The sequence below is a fragment of the Ambystoma mexicanum genome, chromosome 13, assembly GCF_040938575.1.
Source record: "Ambystoma mexicanum isolate Mex_15411 chromosome 13, UKY_AmexF1_1, whole genome shotgun sequence".
NCBI lineage: Eukaryota > Metazoa > Chordata > Amphibia > Caudata > Ambystomatidae > Ambystoma > Ambystoma mexicanum.
Genome location: NC_090938.1, coordinates 561120932 through 561140344, shown reverse-complemented (window position 1 = coordinate 561140344; position 19413 = coordinate 561120932). Strand labels below are relative to the sequence as shown.

The 19413-nt window shown below is 43.4% G+C and overlaps 1 protein-coding gene across 2 annotated transcripts in view; it reads left to right on the top strand.

Moving 5' to 3' along the window:
* PDK2 (pyruvate dehydrogenase kinase 2) overlaps positions 1 to 19413 on the top strand; it is a 202660-nt gene that overhangs the window by 70060 nt on the left and 113187 nt on the right. The window contains exons 3-4 of one of the 2 annotated variants that reach the window (XM_069634361.1): positions 5337 to 5408; positions 11760 to 11944. In XM_069634361.1, coding sequence (XP_069490462.1) covers positions 5337 to 5408; positions 11760 to 11944 — 257 coding nt within the window. Of the gene's footprint in view, positions 1 to 5336; positions 5440 to 11759; positions 11945 to 19413 lie in introns of both variants that reach the window. The other variant, XM_069634362.1, reaches the window with a different exon arrangement.

Genomic DNA, 19413 nt, shown 5'->3' with positions numbered 1-19413 from the left:
GCCAGGAGAAGAGAGGAAGTTAATGATAGACAGAAGACGTCTGTCAAGAAGGAGGAGGTTGAGCTGAGAGCCCTGGGCCGTGATGGTGCATTCTGGTAGACATTAATGATGCACCTGGATGATGGGAATTGCACCAACAGAACGTCCCAACTGGTTCCACCATTAATGGGCAAAGAGGAAAACGGGGAGAGGATAGAGACCATATGAGGATTTCATCGGTAAAGGAGAGGGGACAGTAAAGAGGATGCCAGTAATGGCCTGCCTGGAGGAAGCATTGACGTAGGTGTCAGCAATGGGCAACTCTGGATTGGAGAACAGAAGTGCTTTCTTACATTTTTTCTGTCCAGGCTTCGCGAGAGGGGTAGGAAAGGTGCTAGAGTAGCAATTGGAGTAGATGGTATAGATGGAGAGGACAATGGTTGCAGAGGAGGGGGACGGAGAGCAGATGAAGGGACTGCACAATGCACGCGGATTCCTCAGGCGGCCTAGCACAAAGTTGGTTGAAGAGGAATCACATGCAACAATGAAAACAGTAAAACAGGAATAAGGCCTTGGTTCTAAAAAGGCAACATGGAGAAAGAACAGTTCACAAATTGGAGGCACAGTCAGTAAAGTTAACATACAGAAAAGATAGTCAAGGTAAGATATAAAAAAAGGCCTAGCAATTGACAAAGCAGTATTTTATATATAGAAATCTGATTGATTTACACAAATGGGGTTGAAAAGGCCTAGTATGTTAGCACAGCCTTGAGGAGTATGAGCAACAGGATTTGATTTTTCTTTTGTCCCCAAAACGCAGCAACACAGTTCTCCCAGGGAGATAAAATACAGGGAGATCGGACTTATGCAGAAAGGCAGGAGCAACAGATGCAAAGGACTTGCAGCAAAACCAAGGAAGTAACGCAGCAGAAACGAGGAAGCCCAGAGAAAGCGGGCGCTGGCAAAGGGCAAGGTAGGGTCCAAGGAACAAATTGCATGAAAGTCAAGCAGAGTCATTACAATATGCACACAATACTGGTGCTGGTGGGGCTGGTGAGGCACTAGGCATAAAACTGGAGCTGCAGTAGATGAGGAATGGACTCCAAGGAAGTGTGCAAGGTGCCAGTAGACCAAGACGGGGCCCAACATGAGGATGTAGGAGAGCCCAGCAAGGCCAAGGTGAACCACACCATACAGCAAAACAGAGGCTGGAGCAGCAGTTATCAGCAGAGGCTGATACCACATTGCGAGCAAAGGGGAGCAGCAATGCAGGGTTAGGCACGCGGGTGCGGTCAGATGCAGTATGGGTGCCCACACAAGAACATAGAAGAACCGCACCTGCAGAACAAACAAAGTTGCTGAATCCTTACCATCAAGGTGTGGGGCCCTTCTCCCTTGGTTGCAGGCTGCGGGTGGTAACAAAAGATGGCGCACATGGTCCAGCCTTACTCGCAGCGTAGGGGCGGGACCCTCCACACTAGGAAAACCCAGGCTGTGGGGGATGAGAAGATCGTCCAGATCTTGGTTCCGCGGCAGGAATAAGGCTGTGGGCATGCACAAATGGAGAAGCCATAACTCCCAGGGCACAGGACCCATCCTTCTATGATTACGGGCTGCGAGCAGTGCAAAAAAGGCAGCGTCTTGTAACAGTGGACATAAGGCTGCAGGGGGTGCAAAGATGGTGGAAGTCCTAACGTTCCCTTCATCTCATGGAAACTAAGGCAGCAGGTGGAATGAGTATAATGCAGCTATATCTGGTATAAGTATAAGGGTAGTGTGATAAGGGGTTAAAATGGGTTGGGATGGCTTTACAAGGGTGGAAACAACAAAACAAAATGCAGTGTTTTTCGAAGTTTTGTCCGCTCTGTTATGTACCACTCTGTTTTTCTGGTCAGTAAAATCACATATAACCTCCTATCTCAGAGGAATGGGGCGGGGGGGTGCCCCTTCACTCAGATGGAGCAGAATAGATGCCTTGCTTGCGCAGAGCCGAAGAAGATGTTAGTAGGCTGTCCGGAGCACTGGAGAAGCAGTTAGGGTGGACTCGGGGGAACAAAGCAAAATCCAGGGGCTAAGGTAGACCGAAGCCCACGCCCCAGCACCCAAAGCACCCAAACACCCTCCACACTGCATGCTCCACGCCGGAGGGGTGAATAGGAGGAATAGGCCGGGCCTCCAGCAATCGAGATGATGGAAAAGAGTCCCAGGCCAGGGATCTGCTGGCAAGACCAACTTCAAAACCATACACTCTCCACAGGGTACAATGATCTGAAAAAGGAGGCAGCATCCTGATTGGGTGCATAAGTGGTTACAATACAAATCTCACTGTGTTCCAGGAAGCCATGTGCTATGAACCTGCCCTCATCATGTTTGGTCTCCAGCAACTTAAGGGGTACTGTGAGAAACCAGAAGGTGTCTCACCCACTAGTCCAGTGGTGTTCTCTCTCTCTCTCTCTCTCTCTCAGGTGGCCAGGACACGGCCATCACCTTTGGGTCCAGACCGTGCGCAAGGATATCCTGGGTGAGTGGTCCTCGGGGAGTGGTAGTGGGACACCGGATGGTGAGACACGGTATCTCTTTCCTGTAACACCTTTACCCCATTCTATCAGATAGGATACGTACAAACTATAGTCTCCCCACCCCCTTTTCCTGCACAAACACTTTTACACAGACAGCCTGCTCTGGAACAAAACAGACTAACACCCTAGCAGTATTCCTGACATGTTCCAAAACAGTGGTCAGGTGAGGTCAGGCAATTACTGACCATCACTCACACCTGACTTCCACTAAGCTTCCCCAAACGGATAAACGGCAGAGCATGGAAGCACACTATGGGTGAGGCAAAGCACACGAGGAAACTGAAGTTTCGAGATGGCGGCTGAACGAGAGAAGAAAGACAGCAAAACAGAAGGGGATTGCAAGGAGGTAAGTTCCCCTGACCTTTCCGACAAGAAACCGTTACTTTCCAGAGCCCTCGAGATTAGAAAGCATAAGACCAGGAAACCGGGCTAAAGAATCCTGTATTGTGTGTTGGAGATACCCAGGGCTCCCCCGCCTCACTGATCAAGGCAGGGAGAAGCAGCAATTGCTGTGGTACCGTACTTGGCTCCATGAACAAAGCAGCGTCAGTGAAATCAACACAGCTGGTGAGTTGGGGAGACCAATACAAGACAGGTCTGTGTTGAAGCCAAGGTTGAAAGCAGTAACATTGTATGGCAAGCACTGCAATGTACATTGTTAAAACGTGTGTGATAAAAGACGCAAGTAAAGTTGAACTGCTGATGAGAGTTTGAACTTTGAAAAGCAAGATAGGATACCTTTGTCAGAGTAGTCCAGCACCGCGTGGGAGCTCAATCGAATGTCTCTGTAAGGAATCCAGCTGAGAAGTGGCAGAAGTGGAAGGTAAATGGTTGTATTAAGAAGAGAACAAAGAATTGTGATTTGAAGTGGTCCAACGACGGGTCAACCAAAATCCAGCGCACAGTCGAAAGTCTTCGATTTTGATACAGTAAAGAACATTTGAGCCCAGCGGCGGGGGACCCGGGGTGAACAGTGAACCATAGAAGTTGGGCATATGAGAATCCTGAGGAGAAAGGAACTTTGAATGTTTGTGTGCCGCATCAGGCCCTCTGAAATAAGAGACTTTGAATGGCAAAGCGACTTTGGCACAGAAGGTCCTGATACTGAGATTTTGATCTGCATCCTCGTGCTAAGAAAAACCAGAGTATGTGCTAAACTCGCGTGTGCTTCCTTGTCCTGTGCTGAAAACGCGGGGAAGAGAAGCTAACGGCTCAACTATCCTGCCATATCATTTCTTGAACACTTTTCCAGTGGATAGCATTGTTTTCCACACCATTTGTATTTAGAAGTAAGGATTTTCAATAGGTTTACTAGCACAGGCCCTTTTATTTTGACAAGATACCTCTAGGACCGCGTCATTATTAGATGGTCTTAGCTTGCTCTCATCTTTAGATTTAGGATTAGATGGGCATTTTTCAAACCCAATTGAAGTTCAATAAACACCCTTGAACTGTGGTCACTTGTCTGTTTTACTGTTTGATACCATGCATTCCTTGCAGTACTGATGGAGCCCCATCTAGCATAAGCAGAGTAAGTAGAGCCAAATCCATTGCCTATCCATTGCCTGGCTTTCGTGGTCTGTCTCTCTGCCGTGAGTGTGTCTCCTGAAGCAGCGCAATCTCTATTCCCTTCCTACCCAAGTATGTATGTACTTTATTTTGCTTAACAAATATTCAACTTGAAAGGGCTTGTACTAGAAGGTTATTGCCTGAGAGATTGGAACCCTACCCTGAATGGTGTTTACAACTTGGTCAGTCACGAACTTGGCATGAGTAAGATTTTATCTTATCTTATTAAATTAAATACCGTAGTAAGCAAGTGGGTGGGGTTACGGATTAGGAGTTACACCTGCCCTCTTTCTCCAAAGGATTTACTTGGGAACTTTTGCTTCTTCTGTCAAGCGTATTAATCGATTTGTAATGTAATACCTGTGTTAAAGAAATTTAGTTTTTTCAATTTAGGCCTGCATTGTGCTATTGCCTTCTGATGCAATACCAGACCATACCGTGGGCATTAGAATTGTACATATTAAATGGGCATGGAGTACGAGGAAAGGCTCCATTTTGGATCCTTTTAAGCTCTGTGTGTCTGTGAAGTGGGCTCTATATTCTTTTTATAACCTTGATGTATTTATCTGAATATATGAATAACTAACTTGTTTAATGAAGTTTTATTGTATTCCTCAGATTTCTTTATAGTTTGAAATTGAGAGGCGTTGGGTGCTTTTTAGCTCCTGGTTATAGCCCAGAAGATCTAGTTAGCTTGACACCAACCGCTACCAGGAGCTACTTTTGGTTTCCCAAGACAACTTGTACTAAAAAACGACATCTTTTGTGAATTTTACCTGTGTGTTTGGGACACTCTATAAACAAATGGTAACACAACGATACGATATTTAAAGCACAATGTGTCATAAATAATGTACAAAATGGTAATATGCATCTTAGGTTGAAGTTAGATTTGTGATTTATTCTGGATACCCAGGAGCTGCATTTGGCTCCTGCTTATCCAATCCTAATTTCGATCCATGTATGTTTTTATTTCACATATTGAATGTATACCATGTGGTGTTTTATATAGGTTCTGCTTTGTTTTACATATTTTAATGTCTGGCTGTTTGTGGTTACAGTATATCAATCATTCCAGTTTCATGGGTATTTCCAGATGTTTTGATGTACCACTTATGTAACATGCAAGAGTTTCCCTCCCGTTAAACACGTAACATGTACCACTTCAGAATGTCCTTCATAATCTGTATTCCCGCTCTCCCTCCACAGGTATGTTCAGAGTCTGTTGGACATTCTGGAGTTCCTGCACAAGAATCCAGAGGACCAAAGCACCCTCGGACAGTGAGTTTGAGTGGGAACTAAGATTGAGACGGTATGTCGAAGTCTGAGTACAAGTGTCAAGTCGTGCCAGGTTGTGTCGAAGACTGTAATGCCGGGTTGTACCAAAGTCTAAATGCGGATGTGATGATGCAATGGTTTGAAGACTACATGCAGGTGTGAAGTTCTGCCGTATGGTGTTGAAGCCACAGTGCACTTGTGATGTCACGCAAGGTGGTATCAAAGGGTGGGCATGATGATGGCCTGATGTTCGTATCAGATTTATTTGACGCTTGTGTGCTGGAGTGATATCATGACAGTTTGTGACAATATTTTAAGTGAGCTGGACTGTAATTTTGTGTCAGTCTTTGTTATGTCATGTTCTGCAAGCGTATGTTTTATGTGTGATGGCATGCCAGATTGCCTTGAAATCTGTGCATCTGTGATATAATTATGTCTGGCTGTTTGAGTGTCTGATAGACTATTGATGCACATATAGACTATGGATTCAGATGTCTAGTGCAAATGTTACGTAATGTGGCCCGTCTAGCACACGTCTGCATTTTGGACCGCCTCCTAATGTATGGTTCTCAAATAAAGGGGAAGTAAAGTAGTTAATGGGGCTGTAGCGAGAGCTATTTGCAAACCTGAGGTTTCCTGTGAAGAAACAACCAGAGTCCTGTTTGTTGATAATTGTCTACATGGTTTGTGGGTATGGCACCTAGCTGTATCTTATCTGGAGGTGGGAAAGCAAGCTGTTTGCTACTGCAACTTAGAAACCGGGAGGTTGGCTGATCTGGTGGAAGGCATGTGGTATGCAGCTAAACCTGTTGTGGGCCCTGTAGTGAGTTCTAAGTGGTGTAACATTGTGGTGGCACTACCAGGTAAAATAGCAGTGTGTGTGGGATTTGGTGCAGGGGGGACACTGGATGGAAAATTGAGAAGGTTAGTTGGAGAGAGGGGAAGTAGGGAGTGGTAATTGGAGAGGCTCTTTAGGAGTGTTAACTATTTTAAGTTCATAGGCTAATCCAAATGAATAGGATTCCAGACTGCCAAAGCTGAAAGTGTAGGACCTTTAGTAGCAGAGTTTACTGAAGAGCATGATTTATTAATTTATTTATGTTTACCTTTTATAATGTGCACTAAACCCTTAGGCATCAAGGCAAAGCCTAATCAGAAAGGAGCAAACTTGTGCTAGATCGTTGGATGAGGTTTGATGTTATGCCAGGTTAGGTCTTGGATAGACCTATGATGTCATGCCAACTCATGGGAGATTATGGATGGGGGTGTTCTTTTTGTAAATCTTTGGATTCGTTTTTAGGATCAAGCAAACTGAAGCCAAGAACACCATGGGGGCATGGCTTTGAACAATCTCAAAAGTCCCTCCTCTCCCTAAACCAAGCACCCAGTCTTAACATGCTGCACAGTCTGTTCACATCACGTAGGAAGGGGGTCTGTCATGAAGAACAAAGACTTCCACAGCCTTGAGCCAAACCAGGCCCATGTAATCTATAAAGGATGACTGTATTGCCTAAAAAAAAATCCCACTCCTAGCATGCTAAAATATTCCATAGTCTAGATCACCACATGTGCTTTGGGGGCCCTGTGCTGATACCGAGTGGGGAAGGCATCAGTAGTTTGAAGTTAGTTTTAGCAGGCCCACGAATCTACCCTAGTTGAATTGTAAAGGAAAGTCTTGTGCTGCACACCTTACAATAAATGAAGTGGGGGAGTGATCTGGTATTTAACAGCTAGTTATTGCATGTACCTGTTACCTCCTCTGCACCCGAAAGCTGTCCAGGTCGGGAAACCTCTGCCACATATGTAAGTGGGAGCTGACTTTGTAACTAGCCATCAGGCTTTTGTCTGTGTGGATTGCAGAAAACATATGTAGGTTAGAGCATGTACAATACCATTTGGAAAATAATTTTGTACTGACCGTTTGCATTGAAAGTGCAGACACTTGGTATACTCGCTCTTTTACAAATCCCCACTCCTCCTTCACAATAGAGCTGTCCAAGCCAGCTTCCCATTTTTTCTTATGCACCATTTATCCACCATTTCTGTTCTTCACCAACATCTTATAAATGGTGGCAATCGATCCTTTGGATGAGGCTGCTCTGTTTACGAGATACAAAGAAAGATAGTTTTCATGACTCCTCCCTTAGCTTTGTAGTATTGCAGTCTCTCTTGCTAAATTTCTTTGTTATGTACCTGTTTATAACGCGCCGGTAGCATTGATCGTAAGATTTAAGTGCGATCTTGCAAAACAAATCCCATATTTTAGTGCAGTTCCTCTTTCCAGTCCTAAAATTCTTAAAAAATGTTTGCAGAGGTGAAGCAGTCACTCTAAACAATCTTAGTGAAGGGTAGATGGGAAGAGATAATCCCACTTCCTACTGCAACACAATTCCACTCCTCTTCCCTAGTTATAGGATTAGCACCTGCATTTGTGGAAAGCATGTGCTTGGCCAGTAGGGGTGCAACTAGGCAAAAGTTTCAGGGGCATGGGGGTGGAGGGCGCTCTCCCTTCAAAAGTTGGGAGAGGGGCTAACTTCAGAGACAGTGGGGGAAGGGCAAACTTACTTGTGAGGCAGCGTCTAACTTCTATACATATCCTAAAGAGACTGTTCTGGTGGAGCTTTAAAGTTAAAAGCAGTTAACTCTCCTAACCCCTCAAGAAGCAAATTGACATTCTCCACAGATGTGCACACCCTCCACCTTGAGAAATAAACAACCACATTAATTATGTCTTGGGTGCCAACATACAACTTGGAAAAACAGAAATAGAGATCAATATAATTAAATGGCCCTCTGATAGGTTCAGTCAAGATGCTGTTGACTTTCCTCTACATTTTTGTCTGCCAGGATGGACCAGGCCTGCAGCATCCCTCTTTTCACTAAAAGCTGTGCACTCTCCAGGTAGTGGGAGTTTAGGTGGCGGCACCCAGGACTTGTTCTTGAGATTTCACAATTACATCTCTCAGACAAATTCGGCAAGCTTTGTCAAATTCCCCATATGTTTTGTTGTTTTCTAGCAATTGCTTGTTTAAATCGGGCCTGGACCCAGGCCTATATGTTCTCCTCTGTTGCCTCTTTTTTATTTTTCTTTTTTTTAATTTAAGCAATTTGATTCAGACATTCTTACATTGGTACAGCGGACCCTGAGGGGATTCCTTTCAGAAGACCTCTTTTGGAGGTGGACGTTGATTATAATTCTGTCCCTAGTTCCTCAATAATCACTTTGTTCTCATGAATCGCCACCAAAGAATCTGCCTGCAAGTTTCTTTCCAATATATTGCTAAGATCTTCTTTCGGGGCCTTAAGTGCGTTTTCCAGGAGCCTTAATGACTGGGCTATTTGAGGATTTGCCTGGATTGACTCCCTGGAAATGTTCTAGAAAATGTACAGTGTGTGTTTTCTCTCTCACCCATCAAGGCTGCTCCTTTTTTTTGCCAGGCTTTAACTTCCACCTGAACTATCTCCAAATGCATCTTCTCATCAGGTGATTTTCACCCATCCCTATCTTGTGGCAGATTGCCCTTGTCTTTTGATCCCCGACGCCTCAAGGGATCCCCATAGCGACACACGTTTTAGCAGGGGGTTAGCCCATGGCGCCTTCCATCTCAAAAGTTGATCTAAGACCGCTGACTGCCAATAGCAATGAAGCCAGTGTCTCTGTATCCTGCAGGGGCAGCGGCCCGCTCGTTACACCTCACTGTGACATCTCCACTTATGGAAGTTCCTAACCAGAGGCGATCAATTATCTGATGTCACGAGGGGGGCTTGCCAGGCAGTTCCATACTCTTCCCTCGAGGCCTGCCTCTACTCTACCTCTAAGCGGCCCTGTGCTCCCCAAAATATAGATGTTTAGTGGGCAACACATTTCTCTCAAGTGTCTGGGGACAAGATACTCTCCTTGAAGTTGGTGGTATGGGAGGGACCCATCCCTCCTGATGGGCACAATTAGAGGTTGCCACTCTAATTGTAGAAATCATCTGGTGGGAGGGGAGGATCTCAACTCAGCTGGAAGGCCTTTTAAAGGTGGCCACTCTTCCTATGGGAATCGTCTGGCCTCTACATCGCTTCCAGGTAGCTTCAGAAACTGAAGCTGGGGATATGGCTACCAAGTGGATTTAGGGGGTGAATCAACCTCTCGCTAATAATTCAGCGCCTGCAGGGATATAGAAGCATGTTTGTGAGCCGGAAGCAGTTTATTTTTCTTCATGCTACATCATGCGTTGCTGTTTTGATTTTGATAGAATAGTTATGTCCAAGTATACACTTGCAGCTTTGATATCATACTAGATTGTGCCGAAGTGTATGGTTTAGGGGTGACCTAGTATGAGTTCAGATGGTCTGACAGCAGTGGGGATGACTGTGCAATTAGATCTCTGATTCTTATGTTAATTGTCATTCATGTAGCGCTCCTCTGATGCTACTTTAGTAAGGCTTTGTGGTGCTTTGGGCTTGTGTGTGGGCACTTATTGCCTGATTTTGGCCCACCATGATGCTGCACGCCCCATTGCAGGCGCCCGAACATTTAACTGCATCTCTCCTACACTCAGCCAGCTTCACTGGCTCCTTCTCCCCGCCAGGATCATATTTGAAGTTGCATGTATCGCCTACAAAGCAATCTAAAACAGAACTGACATATTTGGTGGCTAAACTCCACACCTCCTGGAAGCTCTTGTGCCTCATGCAGCAAACTTATGAAAAGGTTGGAGTCCTAAGCTAGCCTGTAACTTGCAAGTAGTCCTTCTCCTGCCACGCACCGATCATCTGGAGCTCGATCCCGGCAGAGGCTTGAAATGCCCCCAACATCCTCCAGTTCTGGAAAACACTGTTCTTTCCACAATACCTGCCGTATGAATAAAACCCCCTCCCGTCACCAACAGTACTGCACTGCTGCATGAAATGCCAATCCCATTGTAAAGCGATCTGCTCCTTTCAAGCTAGGTTCATGCTATAAGCAATCCAATAAAATTAAAATAAATTATGGAAAAGCACTGGCTGAATGCTCACCAGAAAGGCAGCATGTCTGTAGTGTTTGTTTTCCTGGCTGAGTTTTGTGTATGCGGGCTGCAGGCGTATGCTCATTGACGCTCCGTCTTGTCGAAGTTGCATGTGCTTTGTGGGTGAAAGGGTGTGTGAATGGAGTATGTACTGATTGGGCAGATAGTACATTTTTCATGCACGAGGGCCAAAGCTGTGCCCCAAACGAGATGCTGCATTAATTGGAGCTGTGTCTCGTGTTAATGTGTCATGGTACAAAATGTCATGAATTCTATGATGAGGTCTTTGACCGTAGTGCTTCTGCCCCAGTGTGACATGGACATAGACTGCAGATGTTGGCAGGTCTCAAAGTGTATGTGATGTTATGGCAGTGTCCAGGTGTGCTAACTCTAGGCTCGGTTCATGTGTCGCATGGTCTTTCATTTTAAATATAATGTACCATGGTCTATAAGGGCAAGTGAGATGTCCCTCTGTGATGTGTGGGCAGTGAGTACAGCTGAGATGTAATGCCTCGGGCAACATGATGAGGGTAGAAACCTAGCTCTTAACAATTTACTTGTGAAGTTCACACTTTATTTCATGTTTTGATGGATACAGTCATGCCTGTCACATTAACGTCTTGAGAGTAAAGGAGGCAGAGTTACCTTAGGAAGTAACCTGTTCTGCAGTAACAGTTCAGTCCATAACGAATATAAATCCCTCTAATTATCACATATTACAGACCAGGTATCGATGAACGCATTAATGCCACCGGGGCAGAAAGTTGCTTAGCATGGGTGACTTATCCCTTTGCTCAATTGCCAGACTCCAGACTGTTTGGAAGGGGTTGTGCCTCCATACCCCTGCTTCATCTAGTGGACGTGGGCATCTTGATGTATGCAGGTTTCTTGATGACCCTGTCTCATTGGTCTACTCATAAAGAGGGAGGCAACATTCCTACATTTTGGAGAAAGAAAACATCAGGATAGGTGATGGTGACCATTTGGTGCTGCTCACGGGTTAGTTACTGAATGATTGAGTCCATACACTTCATTTACACCAACAGGGCATGTGGCTGGTAAATAAACCTATATGAACTGATGTATGTATGCCCCGTGCTAGCACATTCTGAATTGTAGATGCTTAGGTTCATGGTGTGTGCATGTTGAATATTGTGCTTGCTCGGCAAACTATGGAACATTTGAAAGAATTCCCAGGGCTCCATATGCAAAACAGTTTTGACTGGCTGTGTTAAGGATTCACTTGACAACTCATTAACTTTTCGAGTTGCGCAGTCCATCCACATGTGCATGTTTGTAATCTGCTTTTACAGTACAGATGTTTCTTGCATTGCTCCAACCCTTCTCCTCTTTTCTAAAGGTTCACAGATGCTTTGATCACCATCCGGAACCGGCACAATGACGTGGTCCCAACCATGGCTCAAGGAGTCATTGAGTACAAGGAAGCCTTTGGTGATGACCCAGTGACCAATCAGAATGTCCAATACTTCTTGGATCGCTTCTACCTTAGCCGGATCTCCATCCGAATGCTGATCAACCAGCACAGTAAGGAATGGGCTCAGTAACAAGGGGGCGGACAAATCCTGCGGCTCGAGGGAGAGGGAATGCGAGGAATCCAGTAATCATTAAGGAGATGGCACACATATCTCAAGAGATTGGCCACTGGACGGTTAATTAATTGGAAGCTGGGTATTTCTTTGGAGGATGGTAGGGCAATAGAGAAGTAGACATCCTGCTGGAGTACAGCGCCTTTATCGATCAGCATAATGCTGGTGGTTCTGGCCTCTGGCTGCAGAAAAGGTGAAGTGTGATGGGTTGGGAACATTTCTTTATTGGTTGCATCCAATGCATGTAAATAGACCTAAGTAACTCGGGTTGATCTACTGTACGACCATAGCACAGCATAGAAGCTACAAAAACATGCTGTAGCCTTGTTTAGTCCCAGCACTCTTGTGATAGGTGCTATTTTTAGATCTGTTGGGCATTACTAACATGGCATGCAATTATTTGGGGGTGGATGCCAGGAAGATGCTAATGCACATTGTAGTTGGATAAACTGAAGGCTGGTTGAAACAATCTAAATTATGGCCACTCTAGGTGTTAAAAACTTCAGGTATGAACACGCATATCTTTTGTTTTTGCTCTTAGTGTCTGTCTTTGAATTTTACACATTGGGATTTCTCTGAATTGGCATCCCTATTTTTTTCATACTGGGTCCCACCTATTAGACGCGTCATGATTAAGTGTTTGGACCCATTTCACATTATATTCAAAATATTGGCTAAATAATGTGGTCCTGCTTGAAATGTAATTTCCCTGAACAGGAAATGAGAACAGTTTCCAATGGTTGTGTTTCTGTTTCTTCCCAATTGTATTGCCCTCTAGATGAAGGGGCCATGCAGTACTTAATTCCTTGGATACTTATTCCTGCAGCCATGTAAAAGATCTGTCTGGCTCGCAATGTTTTTCTTCCTTGCTCATTTTGTTGTGTGGCCATTAACGGATGAAGACGTCTCTAGGACTTCGAATTCTTATGCATGTGCCATCTGATCATAATATTTTCAGTTATTCTAATAAAAGGTACGAACATTTGGCTTTTGTTTTGAAATGAGAGAAAGTGGTGAAATTCAGTTCCTACAGGGATCAGTAGACCTATCCTCAAGATGTCTGTCACTATTTATCATACTTATGAATATGATGCCAAATCCAAACCCTAAATGTCAACATTATGCAAACCGTACAGATGTTTTACACCTTGATGTAAAACAAATGTTGCTGTAACCTTTCCTTCTTTAGAGATGAATCTATAATGCAACAAGAATACCACAAAAACAGCTACCCGCCTACACACGTGCCAGGTGTGTCTAGTTGCACAACGTGCTACCTTTCATGTCGGTCAATTATTTGCGACAGAAAACATAGAGAAATGACACCAAAGAGTGTGTTTCTGGGTCCTGGCAAAAGATGGTTAAACAGGCTCAGTAGCTAGTTATTTAATGCTATCAGGCATGCGTCGGACCCGTCTTCAGGACTTGATTTATATAGATCTCCCAAATTTCAGAAATAGTTCATTGGTAAATTTCCTAAAAACCAAACGAAAAAACCGTATTGGTAACAAGATAAAAACAAAGTGTAGTGTCTCTATGTGTGTGCACATGCAACTAATTCAACTAACCTTTTCGTGGTTTATTTGGCGTGTGTGGCCTTGATTTTAGAACAAATGCGGACAGGATTCACTGGTCCCAACTGTGATTTCTTTTCAAGGATTTTGAAACTGCAACAAACGGAAATTAATTTTATGAAAAGTTTGTTTTTTCTTTTGCGCTACATTCATTAGAAGGCAAAAGTTAAAAAATGACTGGCAACAGAGCCACCTCAATGAGCCAAATTGAGTTCATATTTAAAGCGATGCAGACTGCCTTTGAGTGTTTGTCATTTGTATTACATTCGTTAGAAAGCGGGAGTTCAAAACGAAAATGGAAGTGAAATAGCAGCGAAGCCTACTAAATGAGCCAAGTTAAGTTCGTACCTAAAGTTTTACAAACTGTCTTCAAATCAATTATGTTGCACTATTGTTTTGAGCATTTTCTAATAAAATACTACATGTTTTTTGAAAAGGGAGGAACATACCTCTTGATCCAAGCGAAGATATTCTACGATATAGCTTCATTTGCGGACACACATGTCCCGTATGTGATGTTTTTCGTATTGTAAATTGAAGTTTACCTAATTTGTTAAAGGAAATACGGAGATGTAACAGTCCGTATATAGCTAACAGAATAATGCTGTTTGCATATCACAAAAGCGCGATATGAGTGCTTACAATTGCTGCTTTTCAAGGAACTTGCTTGATCACAAGCATTGTTGCTTCCACTCGAAACGAACGCGGGTAGTTACTGCCGGGTTCGCTTTCACTTACGTTAGGAAAAGGCTAGACTTACTGTATTTATAAATTCATCTAATCGCGATATCGCGGTATATTATTCAAACAGTTCCATCACACCCCCGTGGGGGAGACCGCGACCGAAAGCTGAGGCAGCTTGAACAGAAGTGGATTTACAATCTAAACACTGTTCAGGCTGGCCTTAACATCGTAATTGAATGGAGTTTGTTTTTACATAAGTAACTCCTTTGCACAAGTGACATTCATGAAGCACACGCAAAACATTCATTAGTGCATGCTGAGCCATCACATATGCATGCTTACAACACAGTTTTTTAATGCCCTCAGTGCACATTATTGGGTGGAAATGTCACAATATGTATTGACCTTTTTTCCACATTTGCTTTGAAATATCAAATAGAATATTACCAAAGTACAATTTCATTTAATGTTTGCAATTAGGATGCCCTATTCCTGTGCAGCATACTTTTTTTCAGCCCTTTAGTAATCTGGCCGCGTCCGCCATTGTTCCTTCCAAGATGGCGGTCGCGATTAGATGAATTTATAAATACAGTAAGTCTAGCCTTTTCCTAACGTAAGTGAAAGCGAACCCGGCAGTAACTACCCGCGTTCGTTTCGAGTGGAAGCAACAATGCTTGTGATCAAGCAAGTTCCTTGAAAAGCAGCAATTGTAAGCACTCATATCGCACTTTTGTGATATGCAAACAGCACTATTCTGTTAGCTATATACGGACTGTTACATCTCCGTATTTCCTTTAACAAATTAGGTAAACTTCAATTTACAATACGAAAAACATCACATACGGGACGAAGCTATATCGTAGAATATCTTCGCTTGGATCAAGAGGTATGTTCCTCCCTTTTCAAAAAACATGTAGTATTTTATTAGAAAATGTTCAAAACAATAGTGCAACATAATTGATTTGAAGACAGTTTGTATCACTTTAGGTACGAACTTAACTCGGCTCATTTAGTAGGCTTCGCTGCTATTTCACTTCCATTTTCGTTTTGAACTCCCGCTTTCTAACGAATGTAATACAAATGACAAACACTCAAAGGCAGTCTGCATCGCTTTAAATATGAACTCGATTTGGCTCATTGAGGTGGCTCTGTTGCCAGTCATTTTTGAACTTTTGCCTTCTAATGAATGTAGCGCAAAAGAAAAAAACAAACTTTTCATAAAATTCATTTCCGTTTGTTGCAGTTTCAAAATCCTTGAAAAGAAATCACAGTTGGGACCAGTGAATTCTGTCCGCATTTGTTCTAAAATCAAGGCCACACGCCAAATAAACCACGAAAAGGTTAGTTGAATTAGTTGCATGTGCACACTACACTTTGTTTTTATCTTGTTACCAATACGTTTTTTTCGTTTGGTTTTTAGGAAATTTACCAATGAACTATTTCTGAAATTTGGGAGATCTATATAAATCAAGTCTTGAAGATGGGTCCGACGCATGCCTGATAGCATTAAATAACTAGCTACTGAGCCTGTTTAACCATCTTTTGCCAGGACCCAGAAACACACTCTTTGGTGTCATTTCTCTGTTTTCTGTCGCAAATAATTGACCGACATGAAAGGTAGCACGTTGTGCAACTAGACACACCTGGCACGTGTGTAGGCGGGTAGCTGTTTTTGTGGTATTCTTGTTGCATTATAGATTCATAGTAGTCCTTTGCCACACAGCCCCCTAACAAAGAGGACTCCGCAGCTCTAACTGCTTTATTTCACTTCTTTAGAGATGATACAAAAATTGGAAAATCCAGCTTTTATAACCTGCTTTTTTGACAATGAAACACTATTAGAATATTCTTAAATAGCGTATTTAGGAACATTTTCGAAGCATGAGGAAGCTGTGTTTATAAGGTCACCTGACCTCACTTCTATGTCTAGCCAACTAGCAGCATCATGAGTTGCTATTTCCAATTTTACAGGAGGAGCTCTAGTCACTCAGACAGCCTTAGACTTTGTTTATGCTGGTGCATTCCCTGCCAGTATTCGTTTTTTAAAACTTTTTGTGGCAATCCAGAAGTACGAATCGGATCAAGGGACTTGGCTCAACATAGTTTTATTTAAAAAAGAAAATGCCTAGCATGCTCGCCCCAATGTCAGAATAACAAAAAAAACAGTCCTCTGTCCCAACATGACCCACTAGCTGGCCCTACCACTAGATGAAACAAACAATTCAAAGAAAGAGGTTTGTCAACCCCTCTTAACTGGCTGACCCCCCCCCCCCCTCTCCTTCATACAGTCTCTTAATATAAGTTCTTCCCAGGACATGTCCTGACCTGGGTCACAGAAACAGTTCTTATAAAGCAAATCTGGATTGTTCTCAGTTCCTCGTATATACAGATGGGTAACAGTTCTCATGAAGCACATTCAGGTTTCTCTCAGTTCCTAATATATTTAAAATGGCAATCAGTCAGTCCTCGATCAGTCCATTCACTCAAGCTTTTATCGATTGTATCCAGGGGTCTATTCGACTTATCCACATCCACCAATGTCTTATCTTGAACCCACCTCGCTCTCCCTGGATTTCCCACTCCGGGGTAGCATGGACTTTACACTTTGTAATTCAACTTTCACAATGTCATGGGTTCTTGTGTCTCTTGGGAACCCTCAACTTGGACGTCAGCTAGGCACAGGCTCTCTAGCCCCATGCTTCTCCTTCTTGTAGCTTTCTGCCCGAGGTTGCGTCCCTTTCTCCTGTTGGGAATCAACAACCTGATTCTCTTGACTTTCTTCTAGAGATTGCAGCCCTGTCTCCTGTTGGGACCTGGCCATCTGCTTCTCTTGAGCTTCTACTGGAGATTCCTCCCCTTTACCCTGTTGGGACTTAATCTGGTACTCTGGATCTTCGATATCTCTATCTTGTCTTGTATCACTTAGGACTCCCGGGTCCTGATTTAGCCTGCTTATTCTGCTTTCAGGCTTCTTATCCGGAAAGGGGTTCAGGATTTTGATTCCCCACTCGCTCCTTTGTAGCGATCAGCTGCCATCTTCCCACCTTCCTGAGCGACCCATGTGCCTGCTTTTCTGCTGCGCTTCCACCAGGGAGGGTCTGTGATGCCTGAGTCAGCAGCGTTCGCCTCCACCTGCCTTTTGGTTGCTTTTTTGTTGTGGCAGCCTTCTTTTTTATTTTTATTTTATTTGAATTTTTTTATTGTTGCATTCACGGTTTACAGAAAACCTTACACAATATAAATGAAAAAGAAAATGAAAACATTTAACTCTCATAAAAACTATTAAAACGAAGGACAATTGAAGAATAAAAATTCTAAATAACAAAGTATACCACAACATGACATCATATACATTTTTGATTTTCTTTTCCAATTCTGTTGTAACAAACGTTGAGAAGACATTTAAGGCTAGAATCAGAAAGATGTTATTACCCCACATAAATCTACACCAGAGAAGGTTCATTGAACAAATCCGTGTTGTTGGCAATGTTCTCCTTGAAACACATTAGCCGGTTGTTATCAAAATAGGAGCACATGGTAACTAAGTGTCTCAAACTTTCAGAAGAGTCCTCAACCCCACAAAAATCTACAATTCTGGTTAGAGGAATCACTGGTAAACGGCAATGAGGAGTCATTCCGATTCGTAATCCTCTAGTAGGTGGGGAATTGATTAAACCTAAAACGCATATACGTCATGCGAATATTAGCACAAGGAAGTCGTTGAAGGTATAGTGGTATGCATTCCCTAGCATGCAAAAAATTAGAATACTACCCATAGGTTATGATGTTATGATAGGTTATTTATTACGCACGTAATACCCTGAGGTTCCTAAGCACGAACCCGGGGATCGAACCTGTGTTGCTCCGTGTCGTCTTGCTTCCAAGGCGAGCACGTTGCTGCTGAGCTGTCTTCCCGAGGTTGAGTAGGAAGCAATACAGTCTGCAGTCTCCACCCAATCAGCCCTGAACAAAATCCTCTTAACAATCCCCGGACGCTGCACAAGATCTTCCTCTGTAACCCCAATAGAGACCAGTACAGACTTCATCCGTAATCTGAACGCTTGAATTGAAAGGAACAGATTCCGCATACATAACTGAATAAAGAAACTCGTATAGAGAATTTTTTCAGGGGGATCGATCAGTTTCCTGAAGATAGAAAGCTGTTTCCAGACATGTCTGGCTTTCAGAGACACCAGGCGGAACTCATGTGTTAGGACCGCATTCGGGATAAACATGGAAAGACCCAACACCTCCTTCCATAGCTTCACTTGTATAATGTTAAGCGTGGAGCCCATGTCGTGGAGGACAGGTCAAGGCCATATAAAATGATAGGTTCAAACTTAGCCAGATAGTAACGCCTCAAAGGTAGCAATGAGAATTTACAAACTTTGAGCTTCAAAAATGTAAGTTGAAATACTCGTTTTTTTGCCTTATCAAATAGGCTGCTTCTCCAAAATTCAATGCTAATCCTATTAGTGAAGTTATAGCCTAAGTAAGTGATGGCCTTGACTTGAGTCTGCACCTTGGTTCCCCTCGAGAAGACCAAGACATTCGATTTAGACGCGTTGGGCAGGAGATTATTAGCCAGAGCATATTTGAAAAATAACTGCATTTTCCTTCTCTGGCCCGCTGAGTTCTGTCTGGCAGGATAAAATCATCCACAAAGGCCATCCATTCCAACCTAGTATTCCCCAATTTAGCAGGCACAATGGAGGGACCCTGCCACAGTCTCTCCACATCACACAGGTACAAGTTCAAGAGTATAGGTGCCAATGTACAGCCCTGTTTTACCCCAATTAATGTATATATAATCTCCTGCGTTAGGGACCCTTCCTTGGTAAGTCGTTCACGTATGGTGGTATCTGTGTGTAATAGCGCAAGGAGCTGAACTAGCTTACTGTGGGGAAATTCATATCGAGCAGTGTGAGCCAGAGCCTAGACCTAATGACTCCATGAAAAGTGCTAGATATGTACAGGATGCTAAAAAGACATCCCCCACATGTGTATTTATTTCCATTTATAAAGCGCACAAACTGCCCTCGGGCATCGAGGCGCTGTTACAGCATTTTCACTTAGCAGCAGGTTAACATAGTTACAATACTTAGGTTCAGTGGTTAGGTACATACGCTGCTCTTGTTCCACGGTTACA